A 21,124-nucleotide genomic window follows, 5' to 3' on the forward strand; every position below is an offset into this window, starting at 1 on the left:
TAATTTTCCTGAGCATACCAAAATCTATATTTATATTAATTTGCTCATCTTTATCAAGTTTGCCAATACATTTGCACCAGCCTGTACATTACCATCTCTTACAAGTCAGTGGGGTGAAGAGTTATAATAAAACATTCAAACCAAATAGTAAACAACACTTCAATACACTGTCAACTGTTATCTGATAAAATACACACCATTTTACATCTGGTATAATCTAGTATAATGTTTACCAACACTGTGCAAAATCCATTCTGATTATTAATAAGGTATGTACTGTAACTATAAAATACTCAATACTGTACAACAGATTTTCTACCAGTTAATAACGCTGGAAGAAGGGCACAGAAAGGCAGCCAAGGTGTAACGAGTTTGGAAATGGAATATTTAAATGGAATACAGCAAACTGTTCGTGGAAACAAACATAGTGACTGGAAGATGTGCAATGGAGAAGTATTTTATCCTGTACCTCGTGCATTTTACCTGCTGTTAATTTCTCCAAATAGACAACAACATCAGCATTACAATTATTTAATGTGTACACACCATCACTGTTAAACATAGGTGTCTGTCTCCCACCCTACACACACACACAAACACAAAAAAACGAAATGCACACACAAAAAAACTAAACAAATTGTTGAATATTACCTAACTCATCTAAAATAAAAAGATAAACCAGGAGTGCGTAAATCAAAGACTGTGCTTACTTTATAACAAACAGGACTGGTCTTCAGGTTGGTCATTCAGAGCATTAGTTATAACTAACAGAAAACTTTTTTAGGCCCTTTTGTTTGCATGTATTTTTTCATGTCATGGACAGGACTACTCAGATAAAGCTTTTATATTTTTTATAATACATTCAATATTTAACCAGGTGCATACATGTCTTACCACGCTGCTAACGTTCAACATCTCTCTACCTCTACTTTCCACCTACAGAGAAACACTAACCCATCAATTATTACGATTCTAGAACAGGGACTCTTCTACAGCTGAAAGTATTGTTGTTACTAAGGCAACAACTCAACATATAGCTTTGGCAGAGGTCAATGTCTGTCTGGTATCAGCAGACTAACCGACCCACATCGATGGCCTACTCGTGACCCGAATCATCCAAGGGCAGGGGCCAGGTGGAAGCTGGGACAAAACAATTCTTACATCTCAAATGGAGAACAATGAGGACCTGAGACGTACATCAACCGCTTCTGGTTAACAAAACAAAACAAAAATGACATTAGTGATCTCGGAATTGAACTTTTCAATACATGATGGCATGAAACGCAAGACCACTGTGCATATCCTTCGGTGTAAGCCAGGGATGAGAGGAGGTGTGCAGTTCGTAGTGTGCCCCCCGTTGTAGACTTAGTTGCCTTGCTGCGGCTGGCCATGCATGTGTTTGGCCACGTCGTACACGTACATGATGTCTGGCCTCTTCTCCGGGTCGGGGTTAATACACATATCTACCACCTTCCTCAGCTAGAGAGACCAGGGACAGAGATCAATGATTAGACAGTGTCCCAACACAAAGACCAAAAAGAGATGTCTGTCACAGGAACGAAAAGAACAAGTCTAATGACAGAACCACTTAAACCTGTCAGTGTCACCCTCTCCCGTTCCAATAGCAGCTAGCAGGCTACATGCAGGGCAGGAAGAGGGAGGGTAAGTGTGTTCATTGTCCCATGGCCTCGTGAAATCAATTCACAAACACACAAGACCTGGGTAAAAATACTATTTCAAATATTCCAACTACCTTTCAGAAGTAATTAATTCAGACCCAATGTGTCTTTTCAAATTCAATAAAATGTGTGTCTGGAAATGAATGTGCCATTGTTTTTTGGAATTAACTTTAACACACCGACAGACTCACAATCCACCAAAGACACACATTAACATTACATGCACACGCGTTATATGCACATAGACGGGCTCAGAGCAGAACGGAGGCCCCATCATAAAAAAAAAAGACTAAATAAAATAAAGAGCGAGAACGCGCTTGTGCGAGCCTGCCGACTTCCTGGCAGCTGTTGCATGGTGCTGGGCTGGATGAGTCCCCGTCAGGCGGAATACGGTGTGCGCGTGTGAATGTGTGCGTGTGTTTGTGTCAGGGAGTGTGTGTGATGCAAATGCAGACAGTCTGAGAATTAGTCCAACAGAATGGAGAGCGGGGGATGAGCGATGAAGAGAGATGCAGATATGTAAAATATTAATGTGCTTCTTCGCAGCGGAGAGACGGGGGGTGGGGGGTAGAGGGGTGTCAAACTGAGAGGAGGGGGGAGGAGCGAACGGAGGAGATGGTAAATGACACAACAAAGATGAGCAGCTGACAGTTTTCTGCCGATGCTTCAGGAGCATTGTTTACATCCAGACAAGCACTCCAGGCGCCCAAATCCCTCCATCTCCTCTCTCCTTTTCCATACCACCCTCTCTCCACCGATGGCTCTGTCGCTCACACACTCTCGCTGCTGGAATGGGGGGGGAATAAGGTGGCTCAGGGAAAAGGTCTGAGTGGGACAGATTTCTTTGGTACTGCGCCTGCCCACAAAAAACTCCCAGTAGCATGGAGGTGATTACTATGTTGGATTCTATTTGATTTATATCATACCGCATTAAATTAACATCTTCAAATTATCCTCTAATTAGTCTAATTCACAGCTAATTTAAAGCAGGCTTCAGTCTGACTGGGCCTGGGCCAAGTCTTACACTGAATTAATAGGAAATTCATTTTATTTGAATAAGTACCATACTAGTTAAACTAAAGGCAGTAGCCACTTGCCTGTCGTTATCAGACGAAATGCTTATTTTGGCACAGAGGGCAGGGTACTGTGGCTTGAATAGCCTACATGAATTAAACATTTAGTAACATTGCAAAATCTAATTTTCTCCATCTAATGCACAAATGTTTTGCTTTCTGAGAACCTTGCAAATTTCTGTGTTGACATTAAGATTGCTTTAATTCTCAATCGTGTAGAATTCCAGAATATTCCCATATTAATAACAAATTCCTTTCAAAACTGGACTGTCAATTGTCAATCACCTAACACTTAAGCATTGGTAAAAAGTAATTTGGATTTACAAATGTGCAAGGAGGATTAGAGGTTCAACCCCACAAATGTTATTACTAATCTGCAAAATATGTGCTGTTACATATGGGCTTGGAAGGGAGCTTGAGGCTAGCCACCCATTTAGTTTCAGAGTAGTAATGTCCACTGTCAGCCTGGAGAAGTCACTTTACGGTCATAATTCTTTTACACATAGGACAATCTATATTTTGGAAATTCATTCCTGCAGCCAATATCAAGGAAGCCCTCTTTCTACCCAACCAGCATAGATTTCCACGATATCAGATTTTCACTACATGGTTATCATGGCCCAAATGATTCACAATAATGATATTATCGTGGTATCTACAGACAATTTGAAGAAAAGTGTTGCGATCAGTCTAATTCATCTTCTACTTTGTTTATTGTATGTTTTGTCTCTTTTTTGGCAAATTAATTACACTCAAAAAAAGTGTAGGGAGGTGGAGAGAAAGTCTGTAACTATAATTGTACAAATAAAATTAATAAAAGCGTACAAAAAGAACAATTACACTTAATGGATAGTGAAAAGGCAACCAGACGAACTGATAAACAATGCCGAGAGGAGTTTTTGGAAAGACACATTTCGCCTAGTGAATAGGGTACGGAAATGGTGCGTCTTTGCATTAATTAAAACACCCGTGTATAGGCCCAGACGTGTAGTTTAAGCACATGCATCGTTTGTCTGTAGGTGACATAAATATGGTGTTGAAAAACCGAGAGGAGTTTTTGGAAAAATACACAATTTTTGCCGAGTGAATTATCATGTGTGTATTATTAACATGATATGAATATTTCATTTTTGCCGGACCGCGTAAGTGGAGCCGGCCAAGAAGAGCGAATGTCTCTTACTGAGTGAGTGAGGGACTGATTGACTGACTACCCCTTGTTAAATAGTGTAGAGGTTAGAGATGCAGATAACCAAACAAGAGGTCCCACGTTTGAATCTTGTCACTGTCAAAAAAATATGCATTAGGATTTGTTCCAGATGGAAAAAAAAATTTGCTGGATACAACCGTCAGTAGCTACAGTATTGCAAGCCTAAAATAAAACTGTTTACGGTTATATTGCGACTATTTCTGGTGAATTATCAAAGCACGCATCTGTGCATGCTTTTTGGGGTAATATAGGCTAGATCACAACCCAATGGGCAGTACAAGAGTAGGGGTTTCCACGATTCTCTTATCTTTTCACATGACGAAAAAGTCAGTTATCAACATCTATATGGATAGTTATTGTATCAATGTCATTCACAAATGAAAGAAAAACGTTGTGCCATGAAATGAAATAGCTTTGTAGTGTAAAGGTCATCTTCAGTCTTGCTAGGAATTGCTCAATTCTTATGACTATTCCATGTAGTAAGTTAGTAGATACTAGTAAGCCTATTACTGGCTAATAAGCTGTTAAAATGGCCAGTGGCAAAAGCAATACAATTTGTGGTGGAGGTAAACATAATAAGAAACATTTAACATAATACAAGACACAGCCTCTCATGTGGGTGACCCAGGTTTGAATAGTGAGGGCAATTCATAATTACCGGTATATTGCAACACAACTAATTTGAAACATTCCAATCGACTTGCCCTCCACAGAGTCGATCAAGGCAAAACAAGTGGAAGATCAGGGAACTTGTCAGATTCCCTGCTCATATAATTCAAGATTTTACATGGACTATAACAACTTAGATAAAGCTAATGAATGATACTTTGGAGGAAACCTGATTTCATTGTTTGGTTCAATGTTCTAACTTTCCTCTCAGAGGTCCTGGAAGTTCCTATAGATTTGAAGCCTTTGCTGATAATTTTTGGTATTTTTGAGGCTCTGGCCAGGTCTATCATGATTCAACAGTGGGTCATAAACACATGATTTTCTTTTGTTATAACAGAGTTATGCACAGTGCTGTGAGAATTAATTTCTATCAGATATTGTTGCACATTTTGCACCTTTCATTTGGTCAGATTTTTTTGTGGATGGTAGTAATATTTATTAGAGAGAAAAAAATAGGTATGTTAGGTGCTTGTTTCATTTGTTAAAAATCACTGCTCAATAAGATTGGAATGTTCTTCTTGAGTTTGCCAAAAAGCACCTGGATGATCCTTTAGAGTTCTGGAACAATGTCTGCGGACAGATAAGTCAAGTGTAACGTTTCGTGCAACAGGGCCCGTTATGTCTGGCGTTCAAACAATGCACTCCAGATTAAGGATTTCATACCAACGATCAAGCATGGTGGTGGCAGCGTGATGGTTTGGGGATGCTTCCTATCTGAGAATCCTACAGGAGAATGTCAGGCCATATGTCAGTGATCTGAAGGGCACCTGGGTCATACAGCAGGGATAATGACCCCAAATAAAAGTCTACACCAGAATGGTTGAAGAACAATAAATGGCACTAATGGGAATAGTCAAAGTCCAGACATAAACCCCATTTAGTTGTTGTGGCAGGACTTGAAACAAGAAGTGGGCCAAAATTCCTGCATGGTACTGAGAGACCCATGGCAGACCTGGCCTTAAATACTTGTGTAAGCCATGGAGAAGGACTTTCGGTTGGCACCAAGGTGTTTCTGGAAAACCGTCTGCCACCTCAGGAGGGGAAAATGGGGAACTATCCAAGCTGTGTACAGTAAGGATGGGACACTGTTGACCTCAACTCAGGAGGTAATGGGCGATGGAAGGAACACTTTGAGGAACTCCTAAAACACCCCTCTATAGTGGAGGCAGAGCTGGAGGCTGATGGGGAAGCATCGTCAATCTCTATGGCAGAAGTCACTGAGGTAGTCAAACAACTCCACAGTGGCAAAGCTCCGGGGATTGACGAGATCCGTCCCTAAATGTTGAAAGTTTGGGTGTGGAGGGGATGTCTTGGATGACACGCCTCTTCAACACTGCGTGGGAGTCGGGGACAGTGCCTAAGGAGTGGCGGACCGGGGTGGTGGTTCCCCTGTTCAAAAAGGGGGACCAGAGGGTGTGTGCCAATTACAGGGGTATCACACTTCTCAACCTCCCTGGGAAAGTCTACTCAAAGGGACTGGAAAGGAGGGTTCGGTAGATAGTCGAACCTCAGATTGAAGAGGAACAATGCGGATTCCGTCTTGGTTGCGGAACAACCGACCAGCTCTTTACACTTGCAAGGATCCTGGAGGGGCCTGGGAATATGCCCATCCAGTCTACATGTGTTTTGTGGATCTGGAGAAAGCGTATGACCGGGTCCCCCGGGAGATACTGTGGGAGGTGCTGCGGGAGTATGGGGTGAGGAGGTCCCTTTTGAGGGCTATCCAATCCCTGTGCGTCCAAAGCGAGAGCTGTGTTCGGGTTCTCGGTAGTAAGTCGGACTCGTTCCAGGTGGGGGTTGGCCTCCGCCAGGGCTGCGCTTTGTCACCAATCCTGTTAGTAACTTTTATGGACAGGATATCGAGGCGTATCGAGGGGTTGCAGTTCGGTGACCTGGGGATCTCATTGCTGCTTTTTGCGGATGATGTGGTCCTGATGGCATCAACGGTCTGTGACCTTCAGCACTCACTGGACTGGTTCGCAGCAGAGTGCAAAGCGGTTGGGATGAGGATTAGCACCTCTAAATCTGAGGCCATGGTTCTCAGCAGGAAACCGATGGAGTGCCTTCTCCGGGTAGGGAATGAGGCGTTACCCCAAATAAAGGAGTTCAAGTATCTCGGGGTCTTGTTCGCGAGTGAGGGAACAATGGAGCGGGAGATTGGCCGGAGAATCGGTGCAGCGGGGGCGGTATTGCATTCGCTTTACCGCACTGCTGTGATGAAGAGAGAGCTGAGCCGGAAGGCAAAGCTCTCGATATACCGGTAAATTTTCGTTTCTACCCTCACCTATGGTCAATGAAGGCTGGGTCATGAAAGAACAAGATCACAAGTACAAGCGGTTGAAATGGGTTTACTCAGAAGGGTGGCTTGCTTCTCCCTTAGGGATAGGGTGAGAAGCTCAGCCATCCGTGAGGAACTCGGAGTAGAGCATCGAAAGGAGCCAGTTGAGGTGGTTCGGACATCTGGTAAGGATGCCCCCAGGACGTCTCCCTAGGGAGGTGTTCCAGGCACGTCCAGCTGGGAGGAGACCTCGGGGTAGGCCCAGGACCAGGTGGAGAGATTATATTTCGACACTGGCCTGGGAACGCCTCGGGATCCCCCAGTCAGAGCTGACAAATGTGGCTCGGGAAAGGGAAGTTTGGGGTCCCCTGCTGGAGCTCCTGCCCCCGCGACCCGATACGGATAAGCGGATGAAGATGAGATGTTCATCTAGACCCTGTTGTGGGACTGGATGACACCTCAGTCAAATACGCTTATATAGACCTCAGTCAAAGTGTTTTTTCAGTCTTCGAGGCAGGAAGAGAGGACGTGGACACAAGCAGCCAGAATGACAGATGAGGATTCAAGTGATAGTAGTGAGATGCATATACACATGCCTTCAGCAGCAGTTCTACATTACAATCCAGGAGCATAGCCTTTTTTTACTCAGATGCCCTTTCACTCAGTAGAGGTAGAATATCACCGGTGTCCTGTTTAGTTGAGTTGTATTTTGATCAGAGGGGTCCCCAGTAATGTAATATACTTCCCTACTAATTAGTGGTAGAGGCCTGCAGATTTTGCAAGGGGGTGATTTGAAGTGACATGATTTTGGCGTGAGAGGTCGAGGAGTTGAGTTTGGCGTGAGAGGTCGAGGAGTTGAGTTCTGCGTGAGAGGTCGAGGAGTTGAGTTTGGCGTGAGAGGTCGAGGAGGTGATTTTGGCGTGAGAGGTCGAGGAGTTGATTTTGGCGTGAGAGGTAAAGGAGTTGAGTTTGGCGTGAGAGGTAAAGGAGTTGAGTTTGGCGTGAGAGGTCGAGGAGGGGAGTTTGGCGTGAGAGGTCGAGGAGTTGAGTTTGGCGTGAGAGGTCGAGGAGTTGAGTTTGGCGTAAAAGGTCGAGGAGGGGAGTTTGGCATGAGAGGTTCAGGAGGTGATTTTGGCATGAGAGGTTCAGGAGGTGATTTTGGCGTGAGGTTCAGGAGGTGATTTGGCGTGAGGTTCAGGAGGTGATTTTGGCATGAGGTTCAGGAGGTGATTTTGGCGTGAGGTTCAGGAAGTGATTTGGGGGTGAGTGTTTGACAGATGGTTGGTGACTGAGTAAAGGTATTGGAATGTTGCAGCAGTACCTCTTCGGAGTAGTGGTCAGAAGGAAGCGGAGGGTAGTCACACTGCTCTATCTTCTTACACAGAGAGTACAGGTTCATCTTATCACCGTAGAACGGGCTCTGGAGAGCTGCCATCTGATGAAGGGAGAGAGTATTCAGTTAGCTAGACACAATGATCTTCTGCAGATCGGAAGACAAAGAAAACAACTCAAGAACACTGAAAGCAAGAGAATGGTTGGATTTCAAATCTGCTGAACAAAAATATAAAATCCTGGTATTTTAAGAAGGTGAGGATATCTATTAGGTAAAGGCAGACAAGCATATTTACAAAGATGAGGAAGAACGTAAGAAAGAGGAAGGAATACAGGAAAGGAGGATATAGGGAGATTGGAGAGCCCGGGGAGTCAGGGGAGAGCAGGGAGACGAGAAGGAGAAGCAGACATTAGTTGAAGCAGTCATTGAGACTGGTGTCCCTTTTCTTCTAGATATTCCAATTTTTCTCCCCTCTCCCACTCTCTTCCTCACACCAGCTTCATCATTTACCAGCGCTTAATCAAGCAACTGGAAGGTTGCCTAGCAACGAGGGGAGGATGGAAAAACTAGACAAGTTGCTTTCATTGAAGCAGATACTCCACCCCTCTCTCCATCCTGTACTCCACCCCTCTCTCCATCCTGTACTCCACCCCTCTCTCCAACCTGTACTCCACCCCTCTCTCCATACACCTACAGTTTTGCCCTCTCCCCACACATCCCTCCATCTTCGAGGGCTAACAGGGGGACGACGTTGCACAGTTAGTGTTGGATAAGACAGCTTTTGTCACATCGGCCAATGAGAAATAAAAATGATGCTACTAGGATCTCAGCAGGACGTTGGTCCCCCGGACCCGCTGCACCATCGCAGTATGTGGCAGGGGTTAGCTTGGTTTCTGACACACTTTGAGAGAGAAAGAGAAAATCTGAAAAATAGAGCAAAACATTCCATTTCATACCTGCTCTTTTGAGAAAGAGAAACAGTCATAAAGAAACCGAAAAACAGTGAGGGAAAACAGACAGAAACAAAAACAGCGATAACAGGGACAGAGGGAAAAACGATAAACCACATTTTTGGCCCTATAACAAAAACCTAAAAGACCTAAAACAAAACACATAGTAATTTACTAAATCTAGAATCGTCTATGAACGACTACCAGAACACACAAGATTCTACAATCTAATCGAATGAACCACAGGGGAAGAAACTAACCCTCCAACCCAAAAAGGTCTGGGGTGTTGATAGGACACTTACCAAGATGGAAAAAATCACAGAACACAAATTGGCATTTTTGCAACTTCATCCACAGCGCTGGCATCATCTTCAAAAATGTTGCGTGATCTCCTGAATCCACATAAGCTGAGACAAATGACCTCAATAACTACTGGGGAATCTGCATGAACAGCAACCTTGGGAAAATCCTTTGCAGTATCATCAACAGCAGACTGACATTTCTTCAGCGAAAACAATATCCCGAGCAAATGTCAATTTGGCGTATTGCCAAAACTTCACATACCATGTCTCCTGTACACTGCACAATCTAATAAAAAAAAAAGGCAAAGTCTTTTCATGCTTTGTTGATCCCAGAAAACCTTTTGATTCAATTTGGCATGAGGGTCTTTTTTACAAATTATTGTAAAGCAGAGTTTGGGGTAAAACATATGATATTATGTACACAAACTAAATGCACAGTTAAAATTGTCAACAACATACAGATTTCTTCCCTCAGGGCCAAGGGTTGAGACAGGGATGCTGCTAGAGTCCCACCCATTACAACATTTATTTTAATGAATTGGCAAGAACACTAGAAAAGTCTGCAGCACCCAGCCTCACTCTACTGGACTCATAAATCATGTCTACTGTTTGTAGATGACCTGGTGCTTCTTTCCACAACCAGGGAGGGCCAACAGCAGCACTTAGATCTTCTGCACAAATTCTGTCAGACTTGGGCCCTCACAGTTTACCTCAGTATGACAAAAATAATGATTTCACCAAAAAGGTCCAGATGCCAGGATCACAAATATAAATTACGACACTGCTGCCCTAGAGCAAAATGATAACTACACTTACCTTAACATAAATGTCACAGGTAACAGATATGTTTGAATTTGACACACTGGAAGGAATTAACCAAAAAACTAAGCATATTAGAATAATATCTTGCCCTAATCAAACAGTGCAGTGGTAGAATACCTGACCACGGAAACAGACATACATTTTTTATTTACAGATTCAGTGAGCATGGCCTTTCTATTAAAAGAGACCACCACAAGCCCGACCAGGCTCTTGAAGAAACACTATGTGCACATTGTCCATAAAACCATGTGGAAACAGAGCAGCCCTTTATAACCTCCTGTCAAATGTGACATCACCCTCAGATCATACAGACCATCAAATCGTTTGAAATCAAATCAAACACTGATAAACTCTCATACCTGTTAGACAAAATACTGCATGTGCATCAAAAGCAGCAAGACTAGTGACCCGTTGCCATGAGAAAAGGGCAACCAGAGTAGCACAAACATTGCAATCCTAACAAGTATTCATAGGAAGGTTTGTTTACCTTCTAATTTTTCCTCATTATTTGCACATTTTTAGTACACTGTACACAGCTCAACTCTGAAAATGCCTAGTGTGCAATATTTACTGGTATTCATTTTTATTTTAGTTTACAATGTTGTCATTTATCACACATTTTTTTCTACTTGTTTTGGCAAATAAATGTTGCCAATGCCAATAAAATGTTTTAAATTAAACAAAAATTGATACAGAGAAAAAAGAAACCAGTAGTGAGATACAGAGAAAGAAACGGAGAACCCGAAACAGAGTAACACTGAGAAATAAAGAAACAGAAAGAAATACAGAGAAACAGAAAAGGAAGGGTGTAGGCATGCAGTCAGTAAAGGGTTAAACAAAGACCACCGTATTTTCATGCATCTTCTGCTTTTGACAGATGAAAAATGTCAACTGTCCTGTTTGTATTTGGGAGTTTTTGCACTATTCATCTGGTTCATTAGTGTCTGCTACTCCTCGCTCCTGACAGCTGCCAGCCCAGCCCAGCACAGCACACGCACACAGAAGTGCGCGCACACTCGCAGGTATGCACGCATGCCTGCACGTGCACACGCACAGAAACACACACAGAAACAAGCTACATTTCAGGTTGGGTATAATAGCAATGGGCAAAAATGATTGACTTGCTCTATGACCTCAGGGGCTCACGCATGCTTGTTGTCTCATTGGAATTCCAGAATCATCTTGCACACGCGCACGGCTGCTGTCTGTCTCTGAGGGGCTCCTGGTGGCAATGCACGCACACACACACACACGCACACGCACACACACACACACAAACACGCGCACGGCTGCTGTCTGTCTCTGAGGGGCTCCTGGTGGCAATGCACGCACACACACACACACACACACACACACACACACACGCACACACACACACGCTTTTTATCCAAGAGCTGCGTGTGTTTACCTCCATGTGAATCCACTACAGCGGGGATGTTCAACTCTGGAATACCTCTGGAGTGCCAGAACACTCCTGGTTTTCACCCTCACTTATAATGGACTGATTTAGATCTGGAACCCCAGATGAGGACAGTAACAAGTCTGAAGTGTGTTTCCCCTCCAGGATTGAAGCTCGCCTCCACAGTTTAGCCTGTTCACATAGGCACGAGGCCCTGCTATGCAGGTAAGTAGATTTCTTAATGAACATGCCTGATTTCATCTTCCTCTCTCCTTCAATCAACTGTCATAAAGTACTAACCAAATGTATTTCTGTAGTCTTGAAACATGACAAATCCTGCTGTAAAAATTAAGTTGATTTGTGTCTGTTGATGTGCTATATGAACATACTGTATTAATTCTTATTCCTAAGAAAGTAAAAATGACAGTTTGAGAGAAAAAGCGCACGCAAACAATTTCATTCACTAAGCCCTTCACATTGGACTGACAGAAGGGAGATGAGGGGGCAGAGAAGTCACCAAGGTAAAACTCGGTGGAGACCTTTCTGATTAGATGTTAAAAGTTAATGTGAAATGAAGTCCTAAATCTTTAGCATGTTCCCATCTTGAATGAGTACCATTTAAAAGGTCAAACACCCACGGGGCCTAAATGTATACAGGGTCACGATAAGAGGGAGTGTAAAAGGGCAAAGAGGCAAGGGTTTAAACAGAAACACCTGGTCCAACAGAGAAACAGCAGGACTAACTGGTGTGTTCATGTTGACCGTAAAACTTTAAGAGAAGCATCCAACAGTTAGGGATGGGGAGAGATGGGAAAGCAACAGGGAGGGAATGAGAAGTTTGGAGGAAATGGGAGAGATGGGAAAAGAACAGGGAGGGAATGAGAAGTTTGGAGGAAATGGGAGAGATGGGAAAGCAACAGGGAGGGAATGAGAAGTTTGGAGGAAATGGAAGAGATGGGAAAGCAACAGGGAGGGAATGAGAAGTTTGGAGGAAATGGGAGAGATGGGAAAGTAACAGGGAGGGAATGAGAAGTTTGGAGGAAAGGGGAGAGATGGGAAAAGAACAGGGAGGGAATGAGAAGTTTGGAGGAAATGGGAAAGATGGGAAAGCAACAGGGAGGGAATGAGAAATTTGGAGGAAATGGGAGTGATGGGAAAAGAACAGGGAGGGAATGAGAAGTACGGGAGGAAATGGGAGAGATGGGAAAGTAACAGGGAGGGAAGTAGAAGTTTGATGAGGGAAGAAATTATAAATTCCCACATTGAGCAAATGTTACTCCAAAAAAGGTTTAATGACACAGGTACAATAATTATGTTAAGTATTACAGAGAATGTTAACAGCAGCAAATATGTCCGTCGTTAAGTGTTCAAAAGAAAACTAAATCTAAAAATACCACAGCCAGTAGGAAATCATGTTTATGTGTATTCCATGGCAAAAAGTAGTATTGTAAGGAATGTTCATAATACCATTAAAGAACTACAAATGTTTCTCTCTGCATCATGGCAAAATATTATTTGCACGACCCCTCACCCTTAACCTAATTCTACAACATTTTTATGGGAGAATCAATTTCTTCTTCTTAGAATAACTACTTTTTATGGATCCTCAAAAAAACATTTGAAGGACCTATCCCCTAAAATCCAGTATCAATTTAAAGAATTAGGCTATGTTGACTAGGCTACTTAGGACTGGGGCATCCATCAACCCGCCATCGCTGTTCCCTCATCACCAAAGGAAATCCCCATGGCAACCTGGCAGAGTCTGACAGTAACAGTGCCCCGCTGGCCAGTAAAAACATGTTAAGGGCCAGTAGATCTCATAACGTCTAAGAGCATTTTTGAATTCCAGTTCAGCACACTTGTCAAGTTACAGTCTACGATTGAAAACCATTAACACCACCCAAAGACAATCCCCCCCCCCCTGAATTTAAACATATGATTGGTTGTTCATGTAAGCGCCACTATGCTCTGGTGCAGAAGATCATGATATTGGCATCATCCGGAGTCCAATGCTAAACCTAACCAGGACATAACCTCTAAAGCTTCTATACTTCTATACCAGTATTAGCACTCAATATTGAAGGGTGAGGTGGGCCTCTGAATGTAAGACGATATAAGCGCTCTTTTGTTAATTTACACAAATGTCCAGAAATATTTGAAATCACTCACCAAAGTTTAAGCATTTACAGCATGAGAACCACCTGTGGGTTATGACGTTACGGAATAAGCTGATCAGCGGAATAAGTTGATAAATAAGCTCAGGCTTGAGATTAGAATGCTAGCAGAAGGTTTGCTTGAAATAAAATGCATCTGTATTTGTTTACTTACAAAAATTACATTTCAGCAAAAGCATACTGAAACTATCTGTGAACCTCAATCCAACCTCTATAACCTACACACTTGCTGTGCCTTCCCTGGTCATGTTTCCCTGATGGGGATTCCAGCAATTTATGGTCCACTTTAAATTCATAAAACAAGCATGAAATTAACACGTACAAATCCCCCCTATTGTTTAGAATGAACCTCATTAACAAGTGAATACTTCATGTAGTAGGTATTTCATTTAAAATTTGTCAAGTCTCGAAATCAGACAAACAAATTCATATGTCCTATAATAAGGCACACCTATCCACACTGGCGCCACCTGGTGCCCTATGCCAGAAAAACACACTGCAAAAGTGCCTTCTTGGATGCCTCTATGGTAGATAAAACATGATGAAGTGCCCTTTAGGATTCACCAACGTGTGAGAAAACGTGAGGCAGTGCCCTCTGGCTGCCCTTCCAGTGGAGAAAGCCTGATACAGTGTCCTCATGGGTGCCCCTATGTGTGAGGAAATGTGATGAAGTGTCCTAGTGGGCGCCCTTCCAATGGAGATAATGTGATGCAGTGTCCTCATGGGTGCCTCTATGTGTGAGGAAATGTGATGAAGTGTCCTAGTGGGCGACCTTCCAATGGAGATAATGTGATGCAGTGTCATGTAGGCTGTCCTACATGCTAGAAAATGTGTGGGCCTCTACGTGCTCCTATATGCAAGAAATTGTGCCCTCATGGGATGCCTCAATGGTGGAAAATGCCCTCCAGGTGCCCCCTGTTCTGATATATCCTTTTAAAAAATTGTTTAGTGGCCGGACAGTTAGCACAAGCGGTGTCTGCGCAGGGCGCGCGGCATCACCAGGGACTCTTCACATCCATGCCACAAACTGTTTGCCCTCCTCCCATTAGGCAGGTGGTACAGGTCTCTCCGTTCTTGCACCAGCAGGCTCAGGAACACTTTCTTTCCATCTGCTGTAACCCTGCTGAACTCTGCTGAACCCTGCTGAACTAACCATATCCACCCTTTGTACTACTGGACACTGTGACTGCCTTACAAATCTGGTAAGGTTCTCAGTTCAGTTGTCTACAGGTACGCTTCATTGTTGTTTTCCTGTATTTCATTTGTACATGCTGACTTGCACCTTAAATTTGCCCTGATTACACATTTACAACTGGCACTGTACTATTGTTACATACACGTCTACATTGGGAAACTCATACCTGCCATCCCCGCATTTCAGTTTTGCTCATGCTACACTTCTCTTTCAATCTGCCTCGATTGCAAATTCAGATGCCATTGAGAACAGCCACCTGTGCCCACACAACAATTTATTCCACTTGGACATACATCATACTTTATACCTGTACATTTTCTGTACATTTTCCACTGTTCAATGACAAAGTTGAATCTAATCTCATCCTTAGAATATTCAGGTGTGAGTGGGTTTAGTGCAGTCTGAGCTGTAACTGTAACAGCCTCACCCCCTTTAGAATATTCAGGTGTCAGTGGGTTTAGTGCAGTCTGAACTGTAACCTCCACATCCCACTGCAGTGTGTGAGGTTGGTTACACAGCAATGTGTTACATTTAAACCAATGAAAACATTGCAGCTTACTTAAGATACATTACTAATGTGCGTAGACAGCATTTTCTGGTTTGTTTTGGTTTTTAAGCTGTATACCATATTATACAATATACTAGAGGTTGCCTTGCTGGGTAGCTTACATAGCCATTTCGATGCTAACTGGTGGACTAGATCCAACTCAAATCAAGCAAAAAGTGTAGTAATATCTTTAACTTTTATCTACTCTGATTCCACCCCCATGACTATGCTCCTCAATATACAGTTGAAGTCAGAGGTTTACATAATCCTAGCAAAAATTCCCTGTCTTAGGTCAGTTAGGATTACCACTTTATTTTAAGAATGTAAAATGTCAGAATAATAGTAAAGAGAACATTTATTTCAGCTAGATACACTCAATTAGTATTTGGTAGCATTGCCTTCAAACCTTTCAGGTAGCCTTTTACAAGCGTCCCACAATAAGTTGGGTGATTTTTGGTCTATTCCTCATGACAGAACTGGTGTAACCGTTAGGTTTTAAGGCCTCCTCGCTCGCTCATGCTTTTACAGTTCTACCCAAAAATTGTCTATAAGATTGAGGTCAGGGCTCTGTTATGGCCCCTCCAATACCTTGTTTTCCTTAAGCCATTTTGCCAACACTTTGGAAGTATGCTTGGTGTCCTTGTCCATTTGAAAGACCCATTTGCAACCAAGTTTTAACTTCCTGATGTCCTGAGATGTTGCTTCAAAATATCCACATCATTTTGGAAATTGCTCCCAAGAATGAACCAGTCTACAATCTTGGCTGATTTCTTATGATTTTCTCAAGCAAAGAGGCACAGAGTTTGAAGGTAGGCCTTGAAATACATCCAAGGGTACACCTCCAATGGATGCAAATGATGTCAATTAGCCTACGGCACAGTCAACATAGTGTATGTAAACTTCTGACCCACTGGAATTGTGATATAGTGAATTATAGGTGAAATAATCTGTCTGTAAACAATTGTTGGAAACATTACTTGTGTCATGCACAAAGTAGATGTCCTAACAGACTTGCCAAAACTATAGTTTGTTAACATGAAATCTGTGGAGTGGTGAAAAATTTGTGTCAATGACCTCAGTGAATGTAAACTTCCAACTTCAACTGCACAGCTCATTCACAGTGACATCACTTTTGTGTGTGTGTGTGTAAAAATTACATAATACATATTTTTAATCTTACCAAGGCTTTGGAATGGTTTTACCGCAAATGAATCACACATTTCTGCATACTGGTGCCCCACCACATACAGCTGGTGCCCCTTTTTTTGCCCCTGCCCCTCAGACAGCCTGAGTCCGCCACTGCATATCCATCCTTTTATGGTAAATTGCGCAAGCGCTAAATGAACGCAGTGCCTTATGGGATTCCACTTCACTCACAGAGGCTGAATTGTTCCACCATTACTAGAAGGGGGCACTGGAGGGTCTAATTAGCCCCTACAACCTCAGAAATGTTCAGCCTCTCTGCAACTGAGACACTTGTGCAAATGGCAGAGGCGACCCGTAAATGCACAAATTAAGGGCAAACAACGGAGAGAAAGAAGGAGACGTTCATTTGTAATTTATCATACATTGAATTCGGACAGTGTTCTGACCCCTTCACTTTATCCCTATTTTGGTTATGTTACAGTCTTGTTCTAAAATGTGACCCTCCCTGACCCTTCTCTTTTAATTACCCATCTTAAAATATTAAGTCAATCAATCAATCAATCAAATGTATTTATAAAGCCCTTTTTACAACAGCAGGTGTCACAAAGTGCTTTTACAAAACACCCGGCCTTAAACCCCAAGGAGCAAACAACAGTAGTGTTGGATTTCAGTGGCTAGGAAAAACTCCCTAAGAAGGCCGAATTTTAGGAAGAAACTTGGAGAGGACACAGGCTCAGAGGGGTGACCAGTCCTCTTCTGGCTGTGCCGGGTGAGATATTAGGGTGAGTCCAATTGGAATAATTAATAAATGCATGTTGGCTAAATCCAGAGTCTATTTAAAATTAGGTCAGAAGTATGACTAGATCAGAAGTATGACAGCTCTATAAAGTCTTAGTCGTTCAAAAGTTCCTACATTTTTTTATTATTTCTGATTTTCAGATTGCGCATTTGCACGCATCCAAAATAATAATCCAAAAAAACTGCGGAACAGTAGCAAACCAGCCACCCGACGCAAGTGCATCTTGCCCCCATGCACAGTGAAGATGATGTTTTGGGAAATCAAAAAAATTATCCAAGTGTGATGGTTGCAGAATTAAAGGGATCCCTTTAAACTAAGTGTAGTAATCTGTCACACTGGCAGGAACTTTCCCTGCACAAATATAGATAATTAGATAAAAATAATTTGATAAAGCGTGCAATTTTACAGCAAATAAGTACAGCAAGAGTCCATTTACATTTAGGAACACATCAGTCATGATCAAATAACCATGAACAGGTAGGCTCTCTTCCTCCCTCAGCCGTGCACATCAGCCTGCAATACACAGGAAAATCAATATACGTAAGAAAAGTAGACCAACTCTCCCAATTTTTTCATTGGCCAGTCAAATTTGGCAAGAAACTAATACAGTCGCAATGCACATACAACAATGGGAATTTGCTTGCCTGACTGCAGCACCCATTTAATCATTGCCAATTAATTGGACTGACAAGAGATATGCAAACTGTGGGTGAAATTTTGTCCAGTATAAAGAAGCGAGATTGCAAAGTGATTCAACATTCTAGATGACTAGTTAACCAATTTCAACAGAAATCATGAATAATTCCTAGAACTGTGGGTAGCTAACAATGCATTTAATTTATAACCTGATACCAATTTAATTGGTGAATTTTGTTAATAATGTCTTGAACTGCATCAATCTATTCTGCCAAGAATAGATTGACTCTTATGGAATGTTTAGCCAAATATAGCCTATTAATAAAAATGATTGCCATATTTGATGCAGTTAACATACAGTGGGGAGAACAAGTATTTGATACAGTGCCGATTTTACAGGTTTTCCCACTTCCAAAGCATGTAGAGGTCTGTAATTTTTATAATAGGTACTCCTCAACTGTGAGCGATGGAATCTAAAACAAAAATCCAGAAAATCACATTGTATGATTTTTAAGTAATTAATTAGCATTTTATTGCATGACATAAGTATTTGATACATCAGAAAAGCAGAACTTAATATTTGGTACAGAAACCATTGTTTGCAATTACAGAGATCACACGTTTCCTGTAGTTCTTGAACAGGTTTGCACACACTGCAGCAGGGATTTTGGTCCACTCCTCCATACAGTCCTTCTCCAGATCCTTCAGGTTTCGGGGCAGTTGCTGGGCAATACGGACTTTCAGCTCCATCCAAAGATTTTCTATTGGGTTCAGGTCTGGAGACTGGCTAGGCCACTCCAGGACCTTGAGATGCTTCTTACGGAGCCACTCCTTACTTGCCCTGGCTGTGTGTTTCGGGTCGTCAGGGGGACCTTGTGTGCACTGCAGAATTTTAATCCATGACGGCGTAGTGTGTTACTAATGGTTTTCTTTGAGACTGTGGTCCCAGCTCTCTTCAGGTCATTGACCAGGTCCTGCCGTTTAGTTCTGGGCTGATCCCTCACGATCATTGATGCCCCACGAGGTGAGATCTTGCTTGGAGCCCCAGACCAAGGGAGATTGACCGTCAACTTGAACTTCTTCCATTTTCTAATAATTGCGCCAACAGTTATTGCCTTCTCACCAAGCTGCTTGCCTATTGTCCTGTAGCACATCCTAGCCTTGTACAGGTCTACAATTTTATTCCTGATGTCCTTACACAGCTCTCTGGTCTTGGCCATTGTGGAGAGGTTGGAGTCTGTTTGATTGAGTGTGTGGACAGCTGTCTTTTATATAGGTAATTCATACAGGTGCAGTTAATACAAGTAATGGGTGGAGAACAGGAGGGCGTCTTAAAGAAAAACTAACAGGTCTGTGAGAGCCGGAATTCTTACTGGTTGGTAGGTGATCAAATACTTATGTCATGCAATAAAATGCTAATTAGTTATTTAAAAATCATACAATGTGATTTTCTGGATTTTTGTTTTAGATTCAGTCTCTCACAGTTGAAGTTTACCTATGATAAGAATACAGACCTCTACATGCTTTGTAAGTAGGAAAACCTGCAAAATTGGCAGTGTATCAAATACTTGTTCTCCCCACTGTATATGATTGTCATCCATGTGTTGTAAAGACAGGCTTGATTATATACATAAAATAAGTCAATAAGCCGATTCTCTGCATGGTAATTATAATGCATTTCAGAAGTCCATAAGTGGTAGCCTGCTGAGTTACAGGCCACATATAAAATCATGAATGTCAGGCTATAATGAAAAAAACTTAATTGAATGTAGGCCTGCACTGAACACAACATAAAGGCCACAGTAGACTACATCAATGAGATCATTTTTATAGGCCTAAATAATGCTCAAATAGCCACAATAACATACTCTTTGAAACAGTCTTCACTGTAATCGCATGCCATATGTTGCACAGAATTCTCGCAACGATACAGTATTCACTCAGGAGACCAGACATTTGCTCACTAACCTGAAACATTTGAAAACATTGGCTAGCAGCGTTTGAATTTTATTTTCTGTTACACACCGCTGAAATAGCCACTGGAATTTCTACACTCCAAACTGGCACAATTTCCCTTAGTCACTGCATCCGTTGCTCTGTGAATCTGTCATGGCAGGGCAAGGTTTAAAGCAACAAATACACAGAGACAGGTTCTGTTGTCAGTGAGGTAGCCTATTTTCTTTGGCGGTGTTTAGAATTGTAGAAATGCGCTATGTGGTTACTGGAAGCCCTATGAATACCTAGACATAGCATTCTAACATATAGCGATACGCCCTACCTGACCAATCCATTAAAAATTACATATATAGGCCAGTAGGAATTCTCTTCAAGTCAGTAGTCTTTTGGCCAATGAAAAAAAGTTAACATTGGGTCAGTTGATGTTATGGGTTTGGGCATGCATGCACACAAACACACCAACATCAAACAGAATAGGAGATGCAGACATAGATGGAGACAATGGCCAGGCATTGATGGGAATGTCTGTCTCTCGTCCATCTAGACCCCGAGGCATAACACTGAAACATTCATCCTCTCTCCAACAAAGCCCTCAAACAAACACACACATGTATGACCCTCGAAGACCTGCCGGATTCATACATCCAGCGCACACACCTGTAATACCTTTATATGTATACCGAATAATATTGTATTCTGACATTGGGAGCCATGTGTGTCAGTATTTGATGCAGCTTTGGAATGCAGAGATACAATCTGACAAACACACAGAGGCCAACAAACTACTGACTCTGCCTAGTTCTCCCAAGTACCAATAAGCCCAACATTTCTTTCTCACAAAATCCTGCATCCTAGATAGCTACCTGACGAAAAATCCACCTCTAAAGAATAACTTTACAAGCAAGCTAAATCGAATTACAAATACACATTGATTTGAAAGAGCTATAGACCTTGTCTGA

The 21,124-nt window shown here is 42.3% G+C and overlaps 1 protein-coding gene across 2 annotated transcripts in view; it reads right to left on the reverse strand.

Annotated features, from left to right (window-relative positions):
• Positions 1–515: 515 nt before the first annotated feature.
• Positions 516–21,124, reverse strand: part of nek7 (NIMA-related kinase 7) — an 84,678-nt gene continuing 64,069 nt past the window's right edge. For both annotated transcript variants that reach the window (XM_010901898.2, XM_013132715.2), the window contains 2 exons: positions 8,228–8,341; positions 516–1,479 (listed from right to left, as the gene is read on the reverse strand). In XM_010901898.2, coding sequence (XP_010900200.1) covers positions 1,366–1,479; positions 8,228–8,341 — 228 coding nt within the window. In that variant the 3' untranslated portion in view covers positions 516–1,365. The remainder of the gene's footprint in view (positions 1,480–8,227; positions 8,342–21,124) is intronic.

The sequence above is a fragment of the Esox lucius genome, chromosome 8, assembly GCF_011004845.1.
Source record: "Esox lucius isolate fEsoLuc1 chromosome 8, fEsoLuc1.pri, whole genome shotgun sequence".
In the NCBI taxonomy this organism is placed as follows: domain Eukaryota; kingdom Metazoa; phylum Chordata; class Actinopteri; order Esociformes; family Esocidae; genus Esox; species Esox lucius.